We start from the raw sequence: 26639 nt of genomic DNA, 5'->3' as shown, positions 1-26639 counted from the left end.
CTAGACATATATAAGGATTATTTTAAGGGTCGTCAAAGGTGATGTAACTTGATGCAAAGTGATTATCTACTCTTGTGACCGGAAACAATTTGCCCTAGTTCATATTTCTCTTGAAGAAGCTACTGCGTTTGTACGCTAAGGGTTTTGTAACCAATGAGCTTCTTCATTGTGTGGATGAAATAAAGAATTTTGCAGCCAACATTTTTCTTAAGTTGGTGTGTTAGTGACGTACTGTGATCCATGCATTAATTGGTTAGTCATGTACTTGGAGCCCTGTATTGAAAAGAGAGATTGTCAGTACATTACAAGTCTAATTATGTATTGGGGTAAAGGTTCAACTGTAGGTTGATGTAAGATATTGGGATTCATTTATTTGTAATCATTTGTTTTAATAATAGTAGATTCTCGGGAGTGATGACCTTAAATTCACCCGGTAGGATTCATTCATAAACAAATCACTCGTGTCAAATTTAATTTTCGCTGCATTTAGTTAATTGATAATTTGTTTGTGCTACCACGCATATTATATATTAAATTGACTTTATTAATTCACTTGGCTAATTAACAGATTTATTTACCTAAAGGGTCAATACATTCTTAGTCTATCAATTTAAATTTGTCTGCTTACCCTCATTAATAAAAATCCTCTGTTTTAGTACAACGTGAATAACAAGTGATAGAGTAGCATGAAAAAACTTCCTTTTCATAACTCATAAGCACAACCACATCTTTCTCAAAAAGATATGTAAAATTTTGAAGTATTTATTTGGTCTATGTTTTATTTAAATAACTATTTCGTTGACACATACATACATGTGCCTACTTGAAACATATCAGTTTCTTATTACCATTTTGGGAACTCATAATTCCTCTCTATAATTTATGGACAAAATGTGATAACATAGTCGGGTGCACTTGAGCAGGTAAAGGTGCTGGTAGGATCATCATAAGCATAGCTATAAGCTTGAGGACATTGTTGCTTAAAGATGCGAGAATAATTTGTGGGTGGACATGTTTGAGGGGTGTTAAATGCACCAGTGCAACAGTACTGTGGTTGATTGAAAGCAGTACAAGCGCTCTTACAAGCAAGCACGCTCCCATCAGACCCTTTCACTTGCAATTCCGGTGGGCAAACCGCGTTCACGTTGGCTGGACAACTGGTGGCCTTGCAATCACCAGTGCCGCCTCTGGTTGCTACAGAAACAGGCAAGTTGAAGCCATCTACAAGGCTAACATCGTAAAAGTCCATCCCACGATTGGCTGCTATGTTGATTTCTACTAAAGAAGCTGGTGGGATTGCACCATTACCGTTGCATGCAACCTGACCGGTGCTACAATCAGCAGTCTCGCAAGTGAACTTTCCTGAGTTGGTGGTGCATCGGGTTCGGGCCCAGAACCGGCCTTTCCATGGAGCTTGAACATCCAGTGTTAAAGATGCTTTGGATGCTAACTCAAATCCAGTGTTTGGTAGTTGAGGTTTTTGATCCGAAGTTAGGGTTCCTGGCCAGATGGTTCTTGGACAGTTGTTTGTGAAAGTTATTTTAGCAGAGTGCGCACCTGTATGCAAGTAAACCAAACTCTTTTAAACATGAAAAATAAAACCTATCTTGTAAGCAGAAATTTTTACATGTAGATATAATCACTTATCATGATGGTTCTGTTTGTAAGTGTTTCATTAGTAAAAGACTTGACGACTCAGGTTTATAACCGTAGGTATCAAAATTATATTGAGCAATTGAAATATAAGATGCGTCCATATAAATAAATAAATAATTAAGAATCACCGATGATATGAATCTGCATGAAATCTAGTATACTTGCCTCTATGTGACCTGTCCATTAGGGGTCTATTCCTCTATGGACAATATGTTAGAAGAGATCAAGAGAGAAAGAACTAGGGTCGGATACATAAAATCTAAAATATGTTTCATGTGAAAAATTAGTAAATATAATAATGGAATCTTAATCCAAGTGGTTCATGGCTTTATTGTATAGCTGCCCGATATGAGATTGCATGTCCACGAGTTTTCAAGAAAATAAAAAAAGGTGTTACACCCTAAAATATTATTGTTATTAGAAAAGATGAAAATTACTGACAAAAGCAATATGCTAATTCATATCAGAAGTAGATAGTGATTAATGAGGCATACCAGATAAGAAAAAGAGAGCCAAGGTAAGGCCGTAGAGTGGCAGGGTTTTCATCATTGTTGCTTAATTTGGTGGTAACAAGTATATATGATGAATGATGAACTTGAATTTGGTATGGCTTGGTGCTAATCCAATGAACTTAGCGTGGTATATATAGTGGTTTATACACGGATTTAAAGGCTAAACTTCCGGAAAATTGGACTTTGGATTTATTATTGACCCAGTTGGTTGTTATCTTTCCGTTACGGAATCAGGTCGCTACCGCTACTGTGAGTCGGTGACTAATCTACATGTGTTAGTATTTGGTAAGGGAAGCAGTGGCCAGTGGGAATTAGTCGTTACAAAACGGGTTTTCAAACGTCATAGTAGTATGACTGTCATGTTCAATAAACTTATATTCAAAATTTAACAACGTGCATGTGAGGTAGAGACGAAGCATCTAGTCTGATTTCAACATTACCATGACTTAAAGGTAACGTTTAGAGCTTTATGACCTTGGAAATTTGAGGATAACCCTATCCAAACTCTAAGTTGTGCCAAAACTAATTTGTCTGATTCAAACATGGGAATTGTTTGATGCTTTGAAATTATTGAGGCGGCTGGAGTTATTTACAATTACGGGTAGGAGGGCTGCAGCTGGAGCCAATTCGTAGGGCATCTAATCTTGGTATCTAGTATAGGTTCCATTTCTATTCCTTCGGCCAAAAAGATATTTTCATAACTTTAAAAAATAAAATTTACCACAGATGAGGGTTAAGATCTAGAGTTTTTAGAGTAATTTTATGGAGTAGTTTATAAATTCTTATCTATACATTTTTAAATATGTGGATTAGATTTTATCATATCATCAAAAAAAAAATATATATTTTAAAAAGAAAAAAAATTAACTATCATCATTTTTGTATCTATTTAATTTAAATTATTGCCGATGTTGACAACGTTTTTTGTTTTTTTCCCCATTTATTATAGAAAAAGGGAAATGATCAAATCAAAGCTTTGTTTCTTTCTTATAGAGCATAGCTAAAAATTTTTTTTAAGAAATGTTTCTTATTTTTATTACGTCTTCTTTAGGGTATAACTCCTCCTAGGGGACAAATATACCCTGCAATGGGTATATGTTACTAGTGTCTCACAACTAGTGGGTCCCACTAAGGAGTAGGATCCACCAGTTGTGAGACACAAGTAACATATACCTGTTGTAGGGTACAACTCCTCCTTGCTAGGAGGCATGTGTACACATCTCTAGTCATTCGTAGGTCGGCTCTTTAAGAAACACAACCTTAGGGTGCTTAGAATGTTTAAATCTTGTTTGAAATATGTTCCTAGCTAGGGCCTGTTTGATATGTGATTCAAAATAACAGTTTTTAGTGTTTAAACATTGAAAACTGTGGTTTTTTTTTAAAAATACTTTTGGTAAGGGTGTTTTTTTAGAAGTATTTGAGTTACGTTGCTCATTTTAGGGCGTCTAAACGCTGAATTTAGAAAACTCCTCTTGTTAGTTTTCAGATTTCAAATAACGTTGCTCAATGACACTTTTGTAAATATTTTAAAAACTGTAGGTCCCACTGATTAGACTACATGTCATAACTTAAAAAAAAAAAAAACACACACACACACACACACACACACACACACACACACACAAACCAAACACACAATTATGTTTTTTTACTTTTGAAAATACGTTATTAAAAGTATAGTATCAAACATATTTTTTTCATTATAAGTACTTTAAATACGTGTTTTCAAAACACTTTTTAAACCATAGTTTTCACATCATTTTGAGCAACAATACTCAAACACCTCTATAAGACTCTTTATCTTACAAGAGGTTTAGGTGCCCTATACCTTTTCATAGTACTATAATTTCAAACACATTTATAATTTGTTAAACCTCTATATAAAGATACAAATTTTTCTGAACCTAAATTAAGTGGTGACTTCCCTGCCCATAAGGTTACTAGCATACTCTTGTGCCAAGTAGGATGGGGCCCATACTGATACAGGATTGCACCTTTACACATGAGGGTGCTCACAAGGCTCAAATTAGGGCATGTTTGGTAGATTGTAATATGCACTATAATGTAACGATTATTCATTTTGTTTAGCTATTCAATAATTTGGTTATGTTTTTATTACAGAGAATAGTCATTCCTTATGAACAACTATTCTTTAAAATGAGGAATAATTATTATTTTTTAAAAGGATTATAATACCTATTCCTTAGTAGATGTAATAATTTTGAACATTAATATATTTCCAAATAAATAAACTTTTCATATCCACCTAACAATTATGGGAATAAAAAATCATAAAAAAATAACTCAAATCTCTAAAGTTCAAAATATACTATTTTCTAGGAAATATAATTGTATGAATGAGATATTTCCTAAAATAGATCATATATTTTATTCTAATGTTACAACTCACAACCAAACTAATGAATAGGTTTAATTATTCCATTACGACACATTTTATTTCCAGTGATAAAGATTACCATTCTTATTGTAATCCACATTCAGTGTACCAAATGTACCCTTAATATGTCACAGGGAAATGACATGGTGGTTTTAGCAAACTCAAAACCACCAAATATATGATAACCAAGAAATGTAACACACCAAATGAATTTATTATTTTGTGATAAATTTTTTTTTTCAAGTTAATGCTGAGATGATTGCTCTAGTTTCGTTGGGGAACGTTTTGTACTTCATGATACTTATTATTGGCGATGCATTATTGTCAATTTACATTGTTTATATGCTGGTGCATGTGTTTTGTTTAACATTTTTATTGTGATAGTATAAATTGGCATTACAACCTCCCACGCAACCTACATATAAAGGTCCTGCGAGGGGTGGGGGTACGTGGTAAGGGCACAAAGGACAGTTTCAATAACTAAGGCGTTCATTGAGATATGTTATGATAAGGTGTTGAACGGTATAGGTGAAATGGTAGTTTAATTAGTAAGAAAGAATGTAAACATATCAAAAACTTTTTTTTTTTTTATTTAAATTTTTTGGAAAAAGAGAGGCTAAAAATATTAACATAAGCAATTTAAGAAAAGTGGTGTCTATTTCACACACCCAATTATACATACACACAAATGCTGCATGGGAAAATAATGGTGAAAAATAGATATACGTGAAATTAGTGAGGGATAATGGAACACCATATTAGCGTGTGTACTTTGTGTGCAATTGTGATTATCCATTTAAGAATAAGTTTTGAGTTATAAAGAGAATTCGTAGTTGGTGAAAGTTCGACTCGCACATGTATAGTAATAGTAGTGAAGGATCCAAAAAAATGGGGCTATTTTATATGATGAGCAAACCTAAGCAATAAAAGTATAATTTGTTACTTTGTATTAGAGGAGCATGGCAATAAATTTATATAAATCACATCTTTTATTTTACTATTTTTCTTCTCAACTAAACTAAAAAAATTTTTCATCTCTCCAATTTTCCATTCCTCCAACCAAACATAAAGGAGCAAAAATAAAATATTTTCTAAAGAAAATTAAAGTAAATCTACCTGTAGTTAAGCCCATGTTCACTTTGCCTACTCGTAATTCAAAATTTAACATTTACCCGCTTGAAATTTGCCATTAAACAAACACAATTTTATACGAAAAAACATAAATAAATAAAAAAACTAAGGTTTCCAATTTTCCAAAAAAAAAAAAAAAAAAGGGGTATGAACATCACTGCTGTTTTGTTTTCTTTACAATAGGAAATGATGATACTAGCCTTTCTCTTCCCCTGTTTTCGGTATGCAGAAACAGGGGTCATACTTTGTGTATTTCGACTTATATCAATGAAAGTTTCTATCTTTTAGATCAAAAAAAGAAACAAGTAAAAATCAAATGCGAAGTAAACATTCTTAGCAACAAAGAAACCAACACCAATTTAAATCCACCAAAGAAGAAACCAAAGCAGAAAGGGTGGTGATTCAATCTCAAAACAATTATTCCTTCTGCCTAGGTTATGGATTTTTCTCTTAAAAAAACCTTTAATTTCAATCTGGGTTCTCCAAATTTCCTTATATTTCTTATCCAAAAAAAAGCAGAAAGAACAAAGCAAAATCAGATGAACCCACAACCAAAACCACAAAAAAAATGAAACGCACGAAGCAAGAACGAAGGCATCACAGTCCAATCTAGACCGTCAGGATGGATTCCTCGCAAAAACAATGGTGTCGATCTGGGCAAGGAATTAATATTCTCTGTTGTGGTCGATCTGGCCTTTCGCTGTGGTGGCCGATGCCTCCTTAACTTCACCATCGGGGAGAGAGAGAGAGAGAGAGAGCAAAGAGATGGGAGAGAGAGAATGTTTAGAAGAATAGGTGAGAGGAAAGAGACACGTGGAGAAGAAAAATATGATATTTATAGTGGTTGGGTTAGGTTTGATTTTTTTTTTTTGGGCATATGTTCTCGTAGAAGCTCTTAAACTATCAAAAATCTTAATTTTTTTTTAATTTATTTTTGTTATGTTTTTTTTTTCTTCCTAAAAATACGTTTTTCTAACGACAAAAAGAGGTGGGTAACATATCTTTAATGAAAGTTACCTTAGGTAGGCAAAGTGTTAAGTTTTGAATTACGGGTAGACAAAGTAAAAACGAACCTAACCATAGATAGGTTTACCGTAATTTATCATATTTTTTTTCACTTTTTTATCCTTTCACTATTTTCTATTCTCCTACTTCTATTGATCATAAGATTGGACTGATCATGTTTTAACTGTAATCCCTTGAAAACAAATTTAATCCTAGAGATTCCTACTCATGATTTTATTCAATCCTGCTTCATCAATCATGTTCACTCTTTGTTCATAAAGAACAAAAGTATCTAGCCCTTATGTTTTTTCTTTGTTCATTGAAGAACAAAAGTACCTAGCCCCGTCGTAAGCAAATACTACAAATTAGGCCGTGTGCATGGGGTGCCTTGTATTATTATCATTTTAAAACTAATAAACAAATAAAATAGGAGAGAGGGATTGTTTTAAAGAACATACCTGTAACCACGGCCTAGAGGAATCTGGATCCGTTGGTGTTAAGATTTGACCCAAACCCACGTCACATTTACTCCATCGGAGAATACAAACTTTAGTCACTAATCTCACATATCTATATTCAATTTTCTCATTTAATGGAAGAACAAAATGTGAGTTTGGTCGTGTGGATTATGGACGTGGAGGAGGACTTAGGACAGCAACGATGTTTGGCTTTTTTTATGGCTAATTTCTAACAAACTTATTGTGTTTTGCATGTAATTAACTTATTTGGCGCAACATTTTTTTAAAAAATAATTAGGATATGAGATACAAAATTTGAGTCTAATTTAGAATTTAGAATATATATACAATTGGAATCCAATTTAGAATCTAATTGAATGTTCTTTTAGCATTGACTTTAATTATATATAGATTTGACACAAAAACTAGGTAAAAAAATTAAATTAAATAGGACACATTGAGGATTCTAATTGAATTTTCATCTTAGGTTTGACTTTATATATATTTATATACACACGATTGAAAATGAATGACGTGTCATTTTTTTATTGGTTTGAACCAAAACTTATTGGAATGAATAAATTGTCCTTTCTAATTCAAGTTTCATCTTCTATCATAACTGTAAAGAGCTTTGTATCATCACTTTTTTATGTTTCCAGTAAAAACGTCAAATGTTTAAATCCTTCGACCTGAATAGTGAATTTATGATAATCATAACGGTAAAGAACTTTGTATCATCCCCTTTCTTATGTTTCTAGTCTGGTAAAAATGTTCAATGTTCAAATCCTTCCCCCTAATACTAAGTTTGGTTCAATATTTTGATTCAAATTATTTTAAAAAGTGGCAATATGCAATTGTTACAAAAATGCACTTTCTTACATTTACAAGACTAAAAAGCACAATTTCATGATTTTACCAAATGCCTAAAAATAACAATTTGAAATTGTCATCACTCTAGCCAAACGGTCACTAACTATCAAATTATACTTAAATAAAATAAAATAAAATAGAACATTAGTTCTCAATTCGCTTAATTTCAAAATTTTGGTTTGTTCGGTGCTTCACACACACACACACACAAAGGCCGTTCAGGTTCTTGCCTCATTGCTAGCTGGTGATTCCCCTATTGTCATAGCCACCGCCTCCGCTTCCCTCAAGGACATTGCCACCTTGTACCTCTCTCTCTCTCTCTCTCGCAATATGAGAGAGAGAGAGAGAGAGAGAGAGAGAGAGAGAGAGAGAGAGAGAGAGAGAGTGAATTTGGTTAATAATTGAAGCTAATGCTGGTTGCAATTGTTGCTGGGTTCTCTCTCTAGGAGGACGACGGGTACTAATTCTTTTTAAATTCTACATGAATTTTTAGGGCTTGATTTTTTCATTTCTATGTTTAAATGTGGAACGTGATTAGTGTTTTTTTAGCGTAATTCTGTTGTTTCAAATTCAGTGTTTTTGTCAAGTGATGACAAAAACCCTTACTTTACTACTCTAGTTAGTTTTTTATTGTTAGCATTAGTTTTTTGAGTATGTTAAATTAGTTCAAAACCCATAATGCTCAATTAGAACTATCGTTAAATGTGTAAATTTGCCATTTTTTAATAACTTAAGCTTTTGGATTAATAATTAATTTATCATGATATCAGTGCAATTGTCTTCGCTCTATGTCCTGTTTAAAAAATAAATAAAATTTCACACGGTGAGCTCTTTGAGACAATAATTAATTTATCATGATATCAGTGCAAATGTCTCCACTGTACGTCCTATTTAAAAAAACTAAAAATGTCACACGCTGGGCTCTAAAATTTAAGGGCAGTTTGGGCCCACACGCGAGATAGAGAGTTAGAATTCTCGTTAAATGATTAAATTTAATATTTGTTTTATAGCTTAAGCTTTTGGGGATAGGTACTAATTTATCTTATTGATTAGAATTACTGTGTGAAGAACTCCATCTTGTTCAAGCTAAGTAAAGTTTTGCCTTAGGGTTGAAAAACTTGAAGCTTAATAGATAGGTAGGAATGAGTCTGAATAATATTGATTTGTCCCAATTTCTGGATGGATTTTACAAGCTTTTTATGCAATTGGAACCATTTGACCGGGTTTCATCTGTTGTTTCTATGCCAAAAAAAAAAAAAAAAAAAAAAAAAAAAAAAAACAACAACAACAACGACAGAGAAGGGTGTCGAATGCTCTAACTTGAAAGATTTGACTAAAGTAATATGCTATGTTGAAGGCAAAACAAGTTAGTCCTCTTTCCCTTTTAGAACATAGTAGCTTGATATTCATGATTGAGTTATCTTATAGTTTTTTAAGTTGGAGAACATGAGCTGATGAGGGAAATCGGTTTCTTTTCATTGCTTCATGCTTGATAACGAGTCTTCTCAATATTTTTCTTGGACTCTTTTTTTCTTTTTTTTTATTAGTAAGATTGTGCTTAGACTTTTTTTTTTTTTTGAGAAACAGATTGTGCTTAGACTTTTGTCTGGGAAATTATATACTTATTATTATTTTTAAAATATGAGATTCTTATTTAATGTTGAGATTGCGCCTACCATTTATTTTCTTACAATTTACACATTAAACCATTGATGAATAAGGTTGACATTGAACGAGAGGGGTAGATTTTCAGGTTGAATTTTGCTTGATAGGTGCAGAAAATAAAACCATCTCAAACAGTTGGTAACTACTATTTGTCTTTAACATGGGCATGAGCTTATATGCTTGAAGGTAAAGTAAGCTATATGTGAAGAGTCTTGGAATTTAATTAGTTGACACCTCTTAGTCTTAGTGTTTGTGCCCATTTGTTTAAGCTTTTAGAAGCTGAAACGCGCTTTTTGAAACCAAATAAATAAAATTTGTGTTTGGTAAATTTTAAAAGTTGCATTTTCTAAAAAAGCTACGTTTTCATTTGTGAAGGAAAAGCGCGTTTCGCGAAAGCAGCCCTGGGCTCCATTGCAAAAAAGTGCTGGTGCATTTCATGTTATAGTTGCGCAAATTTCCTATAAACCCAAATTTATCCCTTTGTTTATAACATAATTTTACAAAGGAACCCAATAATGAAATCAGAACCAAAAAAAAAAAAAAAAAAAACCGATCTGATCCATTTCTGCCGGTAGTGGGGAAGAGATCAAGCAGCAGTGGGGAGGAAGACAGGCGGCGGTGAAGGCAGAGTAGATCAGCAGACGATGGAGGTGTATTGAGGAAGACAGGTGGCGGTGAAGGCAGAGATCAAGCTCCGATTTGACTCATTCCTTCCTTTTGGATTCCCCCCTCTATCTTTGTTTGATGAGAATCAAATGGTGTGGTGTGTGTGACCTTTAAGTTTGTGTGTTTTGATGGGATAGAGGGAAAGAAACTTGCAGAAGAAGTGGTAAGAGAAAACAGAGAAAGAAGAAGAAAAAAAGAAAAAGAAAAAAGAAAGAGAGCTCTGTGGCAACTGGAACGTTCTGGAGGAAGTGGTGGGGAAAAAGGGGAAAGAAAGTAAAAACGAAAGCTGGAATGTTCTGGAGGAAGTGGTAGGAAAAAAGGGGAAAGAAGGAAAAAAGGAAAAAAAAAAAAAAAAAAGAAGGGTACATCTGTGGAGGAGAAAAAAAGAGGGAAGAAAAAAGAAAAAAAGAAGGAAATATGGATGAAAAAAAAATGGTAAAGAAATAAGGGAAAAATAAAATAAAGAATGATAAGTTAAAATTGAGAAATGTTATCACAATATTTTCACAATAAATCTTAAGTGGTAAGTTATTATTAGTTAATATTGGTGAGAAACAAAATAATTTTTTTAGAAATTTTGAAAGTTCTTTTTAGGATTATTTTTTAGAAAGTATTTTCAGAATACTTTATATATACATTGTCATTTTTAGTAATTTACCACTGAAACCGTGACTTTTATAAATGCTAGCCAAACACTCAACTTTAAAAAAAACACATTTTCATACCGCATTTTTTGAAAATCCCACTTTTTCAAAAAGTATAGTTTTAAAAAGCTAAACCAAACTCACCCTTTGTAAGATAACTATAAATAAATAAATAAATTTTAAAAAAAACCTCTTGTTGTTTCCAAGACATTTAGAATTCAAATTCCCTACCCCATTGTAACTATCGAATTATAAAAAATAAAAATGTTATAGTTAAGGATTTCTTTTCCAGTACTATGAGTATTGAGTCAAACTCGTTCTTTTGTTTCCTTGTTATAAATTTAGATTGGCATTTTCTAATCAGTTTTACTCATATATATGGTACTAAGAAAAAAAAAGTTTTACAAAAACGGCACCTTCACCTCTATAAGAAAATTGGTAGAGGGTGAGGTTATGGGTTCAAGACACATTAAGTGTGTGTGTAGCTTATCAATGAGTCTAAATCTTCTGTCTCACTTTTCCTGCTCCACTCTATACTCCACCAATAAAAACTTGTCACGTGTTTACCTAATTAATTAAATACTATCATTATTGACTTATTAATGCTACCATTATTAATTAATAGTAGTATTTAATTAATTAGGTAGACACGTGTCAAGTTTTTATTGGTGGAGTATAGAGTGGAGCAGGAAAAGTAGGACAGAAGATTTGGACTCCTTATCAATAGAAAAAGGCGGGAATGGCCTTTTGAATCTACATTAGCAACCGAGTGGGGTAAGAGTATTTTCTCTTTCATAGACGACAAAACCAAGCCCTGAGAATAATTCGAACAACCACCCTAATCCATGCTTCTCGACTCCTTAACCACTGAACCATCACAAATAACTTTGACTTTCTATCAAAATAATAATAATAACTTTGACTAAAGGGTTCATTGAAGGAGACCAACAAAAACCTGATCTGGATTTAAGGCAGTGGGAGAATAAAATTTTACTGGGATGACCCAAATAAAATCAGAGAGGATTTGCTTGGCCATTGGGATCACATCATTAATAGGAAAGGATTTTTCTTCTACCCGAAGTCTATTTCTACGGAACCAATTGCAAAAACATCCAGATACTTTTTTTTCCTCAATTATGTGTTGCATCAAATCTAAAAACTTGGAGAAGTGGTTAACTTGGCGAAAACTCCCCGTTGGATCAAAGTCCCATACAGCCGAAAGCCATATTGCGTGAATCACATACTGGGGATAGCTAACACATAATTCCTTCGGACTAAATTAGTTTTCATATTTTATTAATACGTAACTAAGAGTCATAGTATTGTAATTTTTTGTAAGACAATGTAATTCAAATTTCATTTGAATAATAAGGTAATTTATTAAATTTTGGTTTTCTTGATTTAATCCTTAAATAATCAAGTGGTGCTTTCAAATTGTAAAACCCTAGATGTATGGTTAAAATATTGTCAATTGAGTATTCATTTTGGGATACACATGCATTTGACCTAGCATTTTCTTTGGTCATGGTTTTCACACCCACATTGATGCCTATTGAGTCCAACGATACTTCCCAGTAAGAACAAGTTGTAAAGTTTTAAAATATTTCAATACTATTGCTCATTCACATGAATATGACATCATTCATCTCATTAGAAGTATAGAAATTGCACAATTCACACCATTGTAACATTTGAGTCTACCCAATATTCCTTGTCAAGAATTTTTTAATTTGTCAAGACTCAAGATACAAAACAGCCGCATTGTTCTATTCTATCAAATAAAATAAAATAAAAAATGGCTAATTTATGCGGGACAAAAGGTGATACTGAAACTCGCTGCCCCACTGCAACTATAAATTGGAGGTTGATTATCTCCAGGATAAGTGTGGGCTAGACCATATGCTTTCTTAAAGATACGTGAGTACTCATTAGGCTGGCAAGTCTGTGGACTAGCAAAATTTCCAAAGCAACAATGTTTTGGATCCTTTAAAGCATCACAAGCACTAAGACAACCAACATAGCGACCATCCTTGCCCTTGGCCACTAAGTTAGGCGGGCACACATTGCTAAAATCTTGAGCACAATCCACCACATTGCATGGTCCAGTACCACCAACTAGAGACCCACCAACGGGTTGGATCCGGACTGGCACGTTATGCCCGTGGTTCAAGTTCAGTTCATAGGAGACCACAAGGGGATTGGTTTGTACTGGTTGGTTAATAGTGAAATTAAGTATGGTCACTGGGGAATTGGGTACTGGCCATTGGCAAATTTTGTTGCCACCACAATCTCCAGTTTCACATGAAAAATAATTTGAGGTATTGAGGCTGCACTTGGTCCTCCCCCAAATGAAACCCTTCCATTGATCAGGCATTTGGAGGGTCTTTGAAGTTACTGAAGTGAACTCAGGATCACTATCACCAATTGATGGGGTGGGACCGAGCCATATGGACTCGGTGCATCGGTTCTCGTAGTTGAAGGTTACCGTAGACTGTCCACCTGAAAAATATTGTTTCAAATTTAGACAGTGTATATTGCTTTTGAAAAATAGTGTTTCAAATTTCATGTATGATGTACACGTCTTTTATTGATATCCACGATTAAAACAAGAAATAAATAATGTGCATGGAATATGTGCACTAATGAGGGTGAATGTAAACTTTACTCGATCATCCCATACTTATTTTTTTTTGTTAAAACATTAAAACCTCTCCCATACTTTAACCACTACACTATTAGTCAATAAAATAAAACATGGGCGCCAGGATTATTCAACTTTATACGTGAAAAGCTGATATCACTTTGTCCGCTTGCCTAAATCACATAGACAATGAGATCTTGATTAAAGTCAATATATTGTCATTCTCACGTTTAAGGTTCTTATGCCGCTAGCTTCTTTGCTTCTCCTCATAAATATCAATATTAAGGTGTATTTAAAATTTACACATATCTGTGATATTTTTGTGATGTACTAACATTTAGAAAAAGAAAAGAGAAGGGCGTATCAATCGGTTACCTGTAATGAACAAGAGAAGAAGGATGGTGAAAAGAGCTCCGCCAGTCATTGAACCTTTGATTTTGAGTTAAGAATATAAGTTGGAATTACCAAATAAGTTAAGCAAGGGAGAATTTATAGGAAAGCTAGGGTTTGTATTTTGAAGGAAAGCCAAGCGTGATTGGCAAGTTAAAAATTTATTGATTCTATTAAAAGGTTGTCTTGATAAAAATCAATTCCCGTATTTTTTTTTTTTTTTTTTTATACAAGATAGAATTCTACTCTAGCCTAATCTAAGTGTATATGTGTATGAAGTTCCCTCCTGGAGACTTGAACTTCGGCCCTTGCCCCCCACACTCCACAAATATAAGAGTGACTATCGCACCAAGAATATGCGGTGGTAAATCAATTCCCGTATCATTCACATATATATATATATATACACACACACACACACACACCAAAAATCAATCAAATATTAACTTCACCAATCATGCTTCCATTGCCTTTCTTGTAAACAGTCACTTACTAATTTGGCTATTTCAATTTACACTTTCAACTCAATTTTTACACACACACACACACATATATATATGAATGATACAAGAATTGATTTGCATCAAGTCAACTTTTTAATAGAATCAACAAATTTTTAACTTGCCAATGACGCTTGGCTTTCCTTCAAAATACAAACCCTACCTTTCCTATATATAAATTCTCCCTTGCTTAAGTTATTTGGTAATTCCAACTTATATTTTTAATATATATATATATGTAAATTGAAATAGCCAATTTTTTTATTTATTTTTATTTTTTTATATATATAAGATAGAAATTCTACTCTAACTTAATCTAAGTGTATATGTGTGTGAAAGCTCCCTCCTGGAGACTTGAACCCCGACCATTGCCCCCCACACCCCACAAGTACTTATACTTGTGGAGTGACCATCGCACCAAGGGTGTGCGGTGGAAATAGCCAAATTAGTAAGATATTTTTTATAAGAGGGCAATGAAAGCATGATTGGGGAAGTTAATATTTGATTGATTTTAGGTTTTCGTCCCATTTATTTTATTTTGACCAAAATTCACTCTAGGAATGAGATCCGGTGCAATAAGAAAAATTTTAACTTTCAACTTTTTAGTATCTTACTATTGAGCAATGTCAACAGCCACATTATCACCCATTTTTAACATTCTCTCTAATTTTTAATTCTTTTTTTTTTCTTATTAATTTCCCAACTGTTGTACTTTCTCTAATTTTTCCCCTCCTTTTTACCTTTTTATCTTCCTACTACATACTATATATCTACCTTCATAATAAATTTACAATTCTCTTTTCCATTCTATTCATAATTTTTTCACACACAAAATTTTATCTCTCTCTCTCTCTCTCTCTTATTTTTTTCTTCATTTTTGGTGGCTTTTATTTTATTTTTCTTGCATCTGTACTTTAGGTTGGTTAATTTTTGTATTATTTGGAAGTCTACTTTGGGTTGATATGATTAAATTTTGTGTTTTTAAGTTGTTATCTTTTTTATTCTCTTTAATTTCATAGATGTTATCATATTGCATTGATAAAGATAGTGTATATATATAATATGAATATAATGTTATTTTATTACATAACATGACTTAAATAATTTGATGTTTACTATTAGTTATTTTTACTTTTTTTCTTCTTATATTATTTTTTGTAAATTTCTTATTATTCTCTCTCACATTCTCTCTTGAAAAAGTGGTTATTCTCTTTCTCTTGATTTTTTATTCTTTCTTACAACTCTACTTTATATTGATGATTGTAATGTTTAAAACCCTATTTTAGGTTCTTACTTTTTCATATTGTATTTTTTAATTCCCCATCACAAGTAGTCTCTCTATCTCTACAATAAAATTTAGAGGATAAATTATACAAATTAAGTATAAGTTTTCTATGAGTTTTGATTATCATGATAATTTCTTTTAAGAGAATGAATAATTTATTTAAATAAAAATTATACATACATACATACATACATACATACGTACGTACGTACATACATATATGCATATATTTATTTATTTTATTTAAATTTATAATCAACCTCATGCAATTCATTTAAAAGTAACGACGACAAAACAAATGAATAATTGCCCTAAAGATTACATTTGTATATTTATAGCCTTTATGTTTACAAAGAATTTCGCTTAAATTTAGCTGATACCAAGGTGGAATGTAATGTTACATAAATGTGGTTTAACAAAAGCGTAGAAACAATAAATGCTATGCTTAAGATTTTAAATATAACAAGTTTGAGATTTATATATATTTTTAAAGATATTTGGATTTAGATTAGGTACTTTCAACCCAAACATGTATTTTCTCATTATGTAAGTGCACAAAAATAAATAGAAGTGGATCAAAATGAACCGAAGTAATCCAAATGGACCGGATTGGACCAAATGGAACAAAGTGGACCAAATCTACAAAATAGGACCAAATAGGAACAAGGTGGACTAAATGGAGCGAATAAGAACGGATGGACCGAAGTGGACATAGTGAACTGAAAGGGACTAAATCAGACCGAAGTGCATATACTGGACTAAAACGGACTGAATAGGACTAATATGGACTAAATAGGACTGAAGTGGATAGAATAGAACCAAAGTGGACTAGATAGGACCGAATTAGACTAAATAGCCTGAATTGGACTGAAGTGGATCAAAGTGGACAGAATGGACCGAATAGGATCAATGTGGACCGAATAGAACCAAAGTTGATAGAATGGATTGATTAGGACTAAGGTGGACAGAATGGACCGAAGTGGACAGAATATGACCAATGTGGATTGAATGGACCGACTTAGACCGAATAGAACTTTAGTGGTCAAAATGGACTAAATAGGACCAAAGAGGACAGAGTAGACCGAATAGAACCAATGTGGACCGAATAAGACTTTTGAATATTTATCATTTTTATTGCATTTTTAAGGCTCACATTTCTAATTTTGTCTATTTTAGTATTTTCTTTGTATTTTTTAACTCAAAAGTAAAGAGTTTAGTTCAAATATAATAAAATCTCATATTTTTCAACCCAAAAATTAAGAAAAAATTAAATTTATGAGATAAATTAAAAATAAAACCTACACAAAAATAATCAATTTAAAGACCAATTAGTCTAAAATGGATTGAAGGAGGACCGAAATTGACCAAGTGGAACGAATTGGACCGAGTGGACCAAATTGGACAGAAGTAGACCTAATTAGACTAAGGTTGCGTTTGTTTTGGCAGAACAAATTTTCAGAAAATTATTTTACACCTGGGTGTGTGTTTGGCTCCACTTGAAAATACAGTCAAACTGAAAATTTGATTTAGTTTGACTGTAAAATAAGCCCCTCAAGCTGTAAATACATTTCCGTTTCTATTTTCCTTCAAATGGGTTTCAAGATTCAGAGAGAGAGAGAGAGAGAGCAACGGTGGCCGCCCAGCCAAGCTTCGCCCAGCTCAGATCATGCCGCTCACCGCCCAAATCACGCACCGGCCAAGCTTTTTTTTTTTTCCCTCTCTTCTTCCTTAAATCCTCTTCTCCCTCTTGCTCATCGTCGCCGATCTGGCCGTCACCGACCACTAGCCCCACCCCTCCCTCATCACCGATCCACAAACACCTAAGACCCAACTCTTCGAGCGCCAGCCATGCACCGACGAGTACAGGTTGAGCTCCAACGTCGCCACCATCTAGATCAGAGCCTTGCATCTCGTTCTTGTCGTCGCCATTGAAGATCATTGCCGCCGCTGAAGATCATCGCCATCGCTGAAGACCGATCTCTCTTTCCCTCAATCTCTCAATCTTTCTCTCTTTGATCTCTAATTTTTTTGTTGTTGTTGTGGTGGTGTGGGTGGTGGTGTTTTGGTGGTTTTTGTGTTGTGTGGTGCTGGTGTGTGGGTGGTGGTGGATTTTTTGTGGTGCTGGTATGTGGGTGGTGGTGGATTTTCTGATATAAAATTTGTTTGGAAGCTGAGAAAATGTGAGAAATTAGTAGAAAATTTGCATTTTCAAAATATTACCAAACACTTGAAATTATTTTCTAATATAATTCTTAAAATGCAACCAAACATTAGAAATTATTTTCCTTTCCTGAAAATATTTTCACCTGAAATTATTTTACACCCGGAAAATATTTTACACTAAAATAAACACAGCCTATATAGAAATTGTTTAATTTTTAAGGAGAAAAAATTATCTTCAAAAAATTATACATTATATTACAATACAAATAGTTATTTATTCTCATGCATTGTGTGGACCTACGACTAGTTTTTTTTTTTTTTTTTAATTTAATTTCCCTCTCATAACTAAGAGTTATTTGCTTAGTGCAATAGCAATATTAATTGCACCGAATCTCAATTCATTGTTGTTGCGTATACAAATTAATAGATTCCATTTGAAAGGATTAATTTCATTGATTTAGGCTTCCATATATAATTGAAACAAATTCATTAATTTTAGAAAAGAATTATGAGATCATTGCGCATCTTCGGTGTGATGGTCACTTCACAAGTACAAAGTTCTTATAAGAGGGGAAAGGTTAGAATTAAAGTTTTCAGGAGAGAACTTCACACGCATATACACTTAGATTAAACTAGAGTAGAATTTATATCTTGTAAAATAAAAAATAAAAAATAAAATAAAAAGAAGAAAGAATGATGGGTAAGTTAATAATTTGGTGATTCTATTAAATTGGCTTCCATGGTGGTACAAATCAATTTTCGAATCATACCACAAGTACGAGTTATCTTGCCTTATCCAGAAATCATTAACTTTATCATCGTAATGACGAGGCAAATTTATGAGGGACAAAAGGTCATATTGTAACTCGACTCTGCCTCACTGCAACTGTAAATTGGAGGTTGATTATCACCTGGAGAGGTATGGGCAAGATTGCATATTTTCTTAAAGCTAGTTGAGTACTCGTTAGTCATTAGCCTGGCAAGCCTGTGGACTACCATAATCCCCAGTGCAACAATATTTTGGATCCTTTAACGCATCACATGCACTATAACAACCAACATGTATATTGCCATCCTTAACTGTGGCCAGTAAATTAATTGTATTGACGCACATTGCTTATATCTTGAACACAATTCACAATAGGAAATGGCCCAGGCCCATCGACTTGAGTCCCATTAATGGGTTCGATCCGGACTGCCACATTATTATGCCCACGGTTCAAGCTCACTTCATAGGACACCACAGATTGGTTTATATTGAAATTGAGTAAGGTCACTGGGTAAGTGGGTGGTGGAGATTGGCAAGTCATTGTGCCTAATCCAAAGTCTCCAGTTTAACATGAAAAATAGAATGACTCATTGCAGGTGCACTTGTTCCTAGCCCAAATGCTACCTTGTCATTCATCAGAATATGTATAAAGTTCCCCGGATCTTGTTGGGGATCAGAATCACCAATTGACGGGCTTGCACCTAACCATAATTAAAGGGTCATTGCATTTGTTTTCGTAGTTGAAGATTACACCAGATTGCCCACCTGAAAAACGATAGAACAAAATAAAATTATGTTAATTATTTAATTAAACTGTATTTGTTCTCTCTTGTTGATGTATCTTCTATACACATAATGTCCATAATATTTCCTGCAATTTTACATTTAAAAAGAGAAGTGGATAATATGTTCAAATGATATATAATAAAAAGTGTGTGAGAATCAATACTCTTAGTTGAGAAAATAAGAACGATTAGCATTGCACGAGTAAGATCGAATTCAGTTTCTTGCTTCTCCTCATGATTATCAATATTAAGGCATGTTGACAATTACAATTTCTTGTGATATTTTTTGTGTAATACAGTGTCATTTTATAAATTCGTTTTAGATAAAGAAAAGAGAAGGGCGTATAAATATTACAATTTCAATTACAATTTCTCCTCATGATTATCAATATTAAGGTACAAGAGAAGAAGAATGATGAGAGCTTCGCCCGCCATTGAAACTTAGTTTTTCAGTTAAATATGTAAATTGGAATGACCAACTAAATAAATAAGTTTGAAGTCTTATAAAAAAACAAAAAAAGTTCGGAGTGTTTATTACAAAGGTAGGGACTGTATTTGGAAAGTAGCAATTAGCACGTTAATAGTTTTTTGATTCTATGAATCTATTTTCCTTTTATAAAAGTTAATCATTTCTTTTCTTTTTTTTTTCTTTTTTTCAATAGAGAGAAATACATGTGTGTGAAAATTCTTTTTAAAAACTGAATTCTGGACCTTACTCCCCTCACTTTATAAGAAATTGTACTTATGGAGCAACAATCACATCTAAGATACTAAGTAGAAAAGTTAATAATTTATGGGAAATGCTAACGGATATCCTTAGGGCAATAGTTAATAATCCATTTGGAAAAAAAAATTTATGAAGAAAGAAAAAAAAATTAATATTTTGGCCGCTTTTTCCATTTCCTATAAAAGTGGTGTTAAAATTTTCCTAAAATGAATTGTTAATCATTTCCCTAAGAGTACCTGTTAGTGTGACCCATAATTTATTGATAAGTTGATAATTGGCATGTTAATAATTTCTTAACTCTATTAAATGCTCTATTATGAGTTGTAATGCACATTTTTCACAAGATTGATGATCAATAATCAGTCAAACTTTCATTAAGGGTTACCAATCAATATCCACGTGATTGATTATTTCGAATTTCTTGATTCTATTTTCACACTTTCAAGTGCATTGATTATATTTTCTTGACTTACAAACACATTTTTCAAATGATAATAATTTCTTCACTTACAACCGCAATGTGTGGTTTTGGAATATATGTATAGTTTGACTTTATTCTTTTATCATAATTTTTTTTTAAATTCTTCTTAAGACATCAATTAATTTTTTCCTAAATATATTATTTAACATTAATAAAGCATTAAATATAATTTAACCATTTCCCATCAAAATCCAAGAATATGCATAAATTAAAGGTATATTCAGAAATAATTAATTTTTTATTTTTTTAATAAATAAAGTCAATTTGTTCATAAATATTGCAAAAAAACACAAACAAAACAATCATCTTAAATTTAAGCTCCTCCTCAAAAAAAAAAAAAAAAAAAAAAAAAAAAAAAAAAACTTAAATTTAAGCTTACCTTTACTCAAAAAAAAATTATGCATACCAACCAATATATCATTAAAAACGTTTGACACATATATTATATACTTCATAACTACTGTAAGTCTACAACGTAATGTCTATTTATTACTACCAAGGAAAAGTTTTTTTTTTAGAGATAATTACAATACGCTGTTAACCTCACAACTTGAACATTTTTCCCCTTAGACCCCTAAGTACTTTGTACATGAGAAGGTGCCAATTCATCTACAAGACCTTTAGCTACCAAGGAAGAGTTGGCTTAAGATTCTTTCGAGTTTTTAAGATAACTCCTCCATAAAGTTCATAAACACTAATTATTAAGGATTTCTATAAAAACACTAGCTCCTCAACTATGACTCATTAACCACACGAATCTCCCACTTTTATTATTTAATTCAACAGATTAATTTATTAAATATTTTATTATTAAAATGTTTCAAAAAATATATATATATTGACTATTGCAATTGTTTTATTTCTTAAATTATTGATGAGGTTGCAAAATCCAATTTACACATTTCAAAATTGATAAGATTTTTTAAAAAAAAAATTCCTAGTAGAATTACCTTGAAACTTCAAAAAAAAAAACTTAGTGGTAACCTGTGCAATGCACATGAAAGTTTTATATAATATGAATTTTATTTTTGTCAAAAATATGAAATATGAAAATTATGATAGTTATTAATATGCAATTATTATTGTAGTTACTTAGAAAATAAAGGCCTAAGCCCACTAAGAACAGTGGTACATTGTCCTTTAAATCAAGCCAAAACAATAGAATTTTCTTTAGAGAGTGGGAAAATACTCAAGTGCAATTCAAAGTTAAGTTCAAGTCTAAGGTCGAAGAACCCAGAGTAACAGAGAGGTGAAATTCAAGTAGTGATTGAGAATAATGCTCTCCTCATGTAGGTCCGAGAATTAGTCTTATATAAAATTGATACAAGTTTTACACCAGGTAATGCACTGTGCACTTCCTTGTTTATTTGTTTTTTAGAGAAAAATGTTCATCCTTTTTTTTAGGGAGGTTCCCTCCCTTTTATATCCTTCCTCTTTGCATCCTAGCCCTCCACTTGTATGCCTTAAGACATTCCTCAGGATACTTGTCCCATCAAAGCTCTGCTGAAGGTGGTAGAAGGGGCTACTAACTGTGAAATTACTGTTTAGGTGTTATTTCCACATTAATGCAGCTAATATGGTTGGTGTAGGGCATTTAATGTGGAGGTGGGAGGTATATCTTTCAAGAAACTTCCCCCCATGCTCTTTGCTCCCATCATGATTTTTTCCCCTCTCATTGGGCCTTCATAAGCTACTAACTTCCCTGCTTCTACTTCCATCTTCAGGTTGGCAGAATCCTCGGAGCTTATTTACTCCTTCAGGCTGATTTATGCAAGCTACTCCGTGATCTATTCCTCTTTAGTCCTCAGACTCCCCACATTTATAATTGGGTAAAATTATATATTCTACCACTAAGCATTTATTATGATCGTATTTGCATATGGAACTATATATTCTACCCTTCAAAGAAAATATGATGCATTAAAATTCTTGTAATATATATCTATATATATATATATATTATAAATTCTTAATCCTACCTAGTCTCAACCTAAATTAATTCCACATGTTACTATCATGTTACTACTGTCAAAGTTGTCACTTACCAAATCTAAGTCCAATCACTCTTTCTTTAGTGCTTTTTGAGGAGAGTTTATTTATATTGGCTTCAAGGGAGTCAATCTCATATCACAGGCTATTTCAGTTTAGTCAGGAAAACGAAATATTTCAGTACTAATCAATACCAATTGAATTTATTAAATTTTATGTTTATCAACATAAAATTTAAAATCCACATATTTTTTTATAAGCCTACATATTAGCTTAAGTACATTAACCTATATATTAGATTAAATAAAATGTTTTTTAATAATTTTTTTTTCAATTTTTTTATATTTCTTATTGTACCGGCCGAAACGCCAATACCAGCCAGTACAGGTCGGTACAGTTGAAATAGACCGATACAACCTAGTATTTTTTCCAGTATGTTTTGTAAGAGTAACGGTACCTGTTTAATAGCTGGTATGATATATTACCTTACAACTTCAAAGTTGTACATAAATTAATGAGTTGAAAAAGTTGGCAAAAAATTCTACCAAATGATTTTTCAACTCTTTGAGAATCATTCATGATTGAATCAGTTAAAATATGTTGAGTAAGTTAACACTTAACAAACACATTTGTACAGTTAAGATTGCCAATTAAAACGACCCCTAACATTAGGGGAGTGGATCTAAACTTTGAAACATTAGAAGAAAAAAAAAAAAAAAACAAAATGACACCAAACTTAAGAGGTGTAATTTGCAATTTACTCTTTAATTTAAATTTTTCTGCTTACCCTCAAGAATAAAAATCCTCCGTTTTAGTACAACATGTTTTAGTACAACATGAATAACAAGTGATAGAGTAGCATAAAAAAACTTCCTTTCCATAACTCATAAGCACAACCACACTTTTCTCAAAAAGATATGTAAAATTTTGAAGTATTTATTTGGTCTATGTTTTATTCAAATAACTATTTCGTTGACACGTACATACATGTGCCTTAGTACTTGAAACATATCAGTTTCTTATTACCAAATTGGGAACGCATAATTCCTCTCTATAATTCATGGACAAAAAGTGATAACATAGTCGGGTGCACCAGAGCAGGTAAAGGTGCTGGTAGAATCATCATAAGCATAGCTATAAGCTTGAGGACATTGTTGCTTAAAGATGCGAGAATATTTTGTGGCTGGACATGTTCTCGCGGTGTCAAATGCACCAGTGCAACAGTATTGTGGTTGATTGAAAGCAGTACAAGCGCTCTTGCAAGCAAGCACGCTCGCATCAGACCCTTTCACTTGCAATTCCGCTGGGCAAACCGCGTTCACGTTGGCTCGACAGCTTGTGGCCTTGCAATCACCTGTGCCGCCTCTGGTGGCTACAGAAACAGGCAAGTTGTAGCCATCTACAAGGCTAACATCGTAAAAGTCCATCCCGCGATTGGCTGCTATGTTGATTTCTACTAAAGATGCTGGTGGGATTGCACCATTACCGTTGCATGCAACCTGACCGGTGCTACAATCAGCAGTCTCGCAAGTGAACTTTCCTGAGTTGGTGGTGCATCGGGTTCGGGCCCAGAACCGGCCTTTCCATGGAGCTTGAACACCCAGTGTTAAAGATGCTTTGGATGCTAACACAAATCCAGTGTTCGGTAGTTGAGGTTTTTGATCTGAAGTTAGGGTTCCTGGCCAGATGGTTCTTGGACAGTTGTTTGTGAAAGTTATTTTAGCAGAGTGCGCACCTGCATGCAAGTAAACCAAACTCTTTTAAACATGAAAAATAAAACCTATCTTGTAAGCAGAATTTTTTATTTTGTTTTTTATATATAAGATAGAAATTCTATTCTAACCTAATCTAAGTGTATATATGTGTAAAACTTCATTTTAAAGTTTTTAACTCCGGCCCTTACATTCCACACTCCAAAAGCACTTATACTTGTGGAGTGACCATCGCACCAAGGGTGTATAGTGGTATAAGCAGAAATTTTTACATGCAGATATATACACTTGTCATGATGATGGTTTCGTTTGTAAGTGTTTCACTAGTAAAAGACCTAACGACTGAGGTTTATAACCGTAGGTAACAAAATTATATTGAGCAATTGAAATTAAGAGGCGCCCATATAAATAAATAAATAAATAAGAATCATCGATGATATGAATGTGCATGAAATCTAGTATACTTGCCTCTATGTGACCTGTTCATTAGAGGTCTATTCCTCTATGCACTATATGTTAGAAGAGATCAAGAGAGAAAGAACAAGGATCCAGTACATAAAATCTAAAATATGTTTCATGTGAAAAATTAGTGAATATAATAATGAAATCTTAATCCGAGTGGTTCATGGCTTTATTGTATAGCCACCCGATATGAGATTGCATGTTCGCGAGTTTTCACAAAAAAAAAAAAAAATTTTGTTGCAACCTAAAATATTATTGTGATTAGAAAAGATGAAAATTACTGACAAAAGTAATATGGTAATTCATATGAGAAGTAGATAGTGATTAATGAGGCATACCAGATAAGAAAAAGAGGGCCAAGGTAAGGCCGTAGAGTGCCAGGGTTTTCATCATTGTTGCTTAAATTGGTGGTAACTAGTATATATGATTAACGATGAACTTGGGTTTGGTATGGCCTGGTGCTAACCAATGAACTTAGCGTGGTATATATAGTGGTTTATACACGGATTTAAAGGCTAGGCATGCGGAAAATTGGACTTGGATTTTCTAGGAATTCTTATATTATTGACCCACTTGGTTGTTATCTTTCCAGTACAGAATCGGGTCGCCACCGCTACCGCTACTGTGAGTCGGTGACTAATCTGCATGTGGCCAGTGGGAATTTGGTCGTTTACAAAACGGGTTTTCAAACGTCATAGTAGTATGACTGTTATGTTCAATAGACTTTCGTGTCCAAAATTTAACAACGTGCATGTGAGGTAGAGATGAAGCATCTTGTCTGATTTCAACATTACCATGACTAAAAGGTTACGTATAGAGATTTATGACCTTGGAAATTTGAGGATAACCCTATCCAAACTCTAAGTTGTGCCAAAACTAATTTGTCTGATTTCAACGTGGGAATGATTTGATGCTTCGAATAACTTATTGAGGCGGCTGGAGTTATTTACAATTACGGGTAGGAGGGCTGCAGCTGGAGCCAATTTGTAGGGCTTCTAATCTTGTTATCTAGTATAGGTTCCATTTCTACTCCGTCGGCCAAAAAGATATTTTCATAATTTTAAAGAGTAAAATTTTACCATAGAAGAGGATTGTGATCTAGAGTGTTTAGAGTAATTTTATAGAATAGTTTAGGTAAAGTTCTTATTTACAACTATTTTGTGTTGACTTTTATTCTGTGTTAAATTTGATTGTAATTTTGTTCAATCATTTTTCCCTGTATTTTATGTGTGATTTTATTGTAAGGGTTGTGTGTGAGAGAGAGTGTGAAGACTCAAACTCCTATTGAAGACCAAGTGGATTTCGCAAAAAGCTATCCCGCGAAGTAAGCCACATGCAGAGCATATGACTGGAATGCGAAGAGTCATGACAACTGGAGATTTCACGAGTAATTCGCGGGTAAGGCATTCCCATGAAATACCCACGAAACATTCTGTTTTGCTATTTATTCATTTGTGCTCCACCATGTCTTCACCCACACTATATATACTCTCATTATCCACATATTGTAAGGAGTACTTTTCAAAGAGAAAACCTTAAAAATTATCCTTGAAAGATAGAGATTGTCATACCCACAATCATCTACACAATCCTTTGTGGTTTTCTTTTATTCCTACCTCTCCATATACATATCCTTAAGAGGTTGATAGTCCAAACACTTACCACATCCAATCTGAGTGTAAAGTGAGGTTTTGGTGCTACTGAGAAGTATAGGAAGAAGCCAATCGTTG

At 33.1% G+C, this 26639-nt stretch overlaps 3 protein-coding genes and 1 pseudogene across 3 annotated transcripts; all 4 read right to left on the bottom strand.

Moving 5' to 3' along the window:
* Positions 1 to 680: 680 nt before the first annotated feature.
* On the bottom strand, positions 681 to 2282 carry LOC142609780 (thaumatin-like protein 1). The gene is made up of 2 exons (XM_075781497.1): positions 2151 to 2282; positions 681 to 1557 (listed from the first exon to the last, which is right to left on the bottom strand). Exons 1-2 carry the CDS (start codon positions 2203 to 2205, stop codon positions 881 to 883), a joined length of 732 nt encoding a protein of 243 aa, XP_075637612.1. The 5' UTR covers positions 2206 to 2282; the 3' UTR covers positions 681 to 880.
* A 10527-nt stretch (positions 2283 to 12809) lies between these two features.
* On the bottom strand, positions 12810 to 17760 carry LOC142608682 (thaumatin-like protein 1). Its single transcript, XM_075780376.1, has 2 exons — positions 17499 to 17760; positions 12810 to 13504 (listed from the first exon to the last, which is right to left on the bottom strand). Exons 1-2 carry the CDS (start codon positions 17758 to 17760, stop codon positions 12810 to 12812), a joined length of 957 nt encoding a protein of 318 aa, XP_075636491.1.
* A 1061-nt stretch (positions 17761 to 18821) lies between these two features.
* LOC142608681 (thaumatin-like protein 1) lies at positions 18822 to 19973 on the bottom strand (annotated as a pseudogene).
* Positions 19974 to 23653: 3680 nt separating this feature from the next.
* On the bottom strand, positions 23654 to 25403 carry LOC142609743 (thaumatin-like protein 1). The gene is made up of 2 exons (XM_075781450.1): positions 25248 to 25403; positions 23654 to 24470 (listed from the first exon to the last, which is right to left on the bottom strand). Exons 1-2 carry the CDS (start codon positions 25300 to 25302, stop codon positions 23794 to 23796), a joined length of 732 nt encoding a protein of 243 aa, XP_075637565.1. The 5' UTR covers positions 25303 to 25403; the 3' UTR covers positions 23654 to 23793.
* Between the last annotated feature and the right edge of the window lie 1236 nt (positions 25404 to 26639).

This window comes from Castanea sativa, chromosome 9 (genome assembly GCF_040712315.1).
Source record: "Castanea sativa cultivar Marrone di Chiusa Pesio chromosome 9, ASM4071231v1".
Lineage (NCBI taxonomy): Eukaryota > Viridiplantae > Streptophyta > Magnoliopsida > Fagales > Fagaceae > Castanea > Castanea sativa.
Note: the sequence above shows the minus strand (reverse complement) of the source record. Positions and strands in the feature narration are given on the sequence as shown.

Coding starts and splice junctions, on each gene's coding strand:
- LOC142609780 (XM_075781497.1), bottom strand. CDS start 2,205: ATGATGAAAACCCTGCCACTCTACGGCCTTACCTTGGCTCTCTTTTTC. Junction 1,558..2,150: donor GGCTCTCTTTTTCTTATCTG/GTATGCCTCATT, acceptor ACTTGCATACAG/GTGCGCACTCTGCTAAAATA.
- LOC142608682 (XM_075780376.1), bottom strand. CDS start 17,760: ATGATCTTCAATGGCGACGACAAGAACGAGATGCAAGGCTCTGATCTA. Junction 13,505..17,498: donor GCCGGTGCGTGATTTGGGCG/GTGAGCGGCATG, acceptor AATATTTTTCAG/GTGGACAGTCTACGGTAACC.
- LOC142609743 (XM_075781450.1), bottom strand. CDS start 25,302: ATGATGAAAACCCTGGCACTCTACGGCCTTACCTTGGCCCTCTTTTTC. Junction 24,471..25,247: donor GGCCCTCTTTTTCTTATCTG/GTATGCCTCATT, acceptor ACTTGCATGCAG/GTGCGCACTCTGCTAAAATA.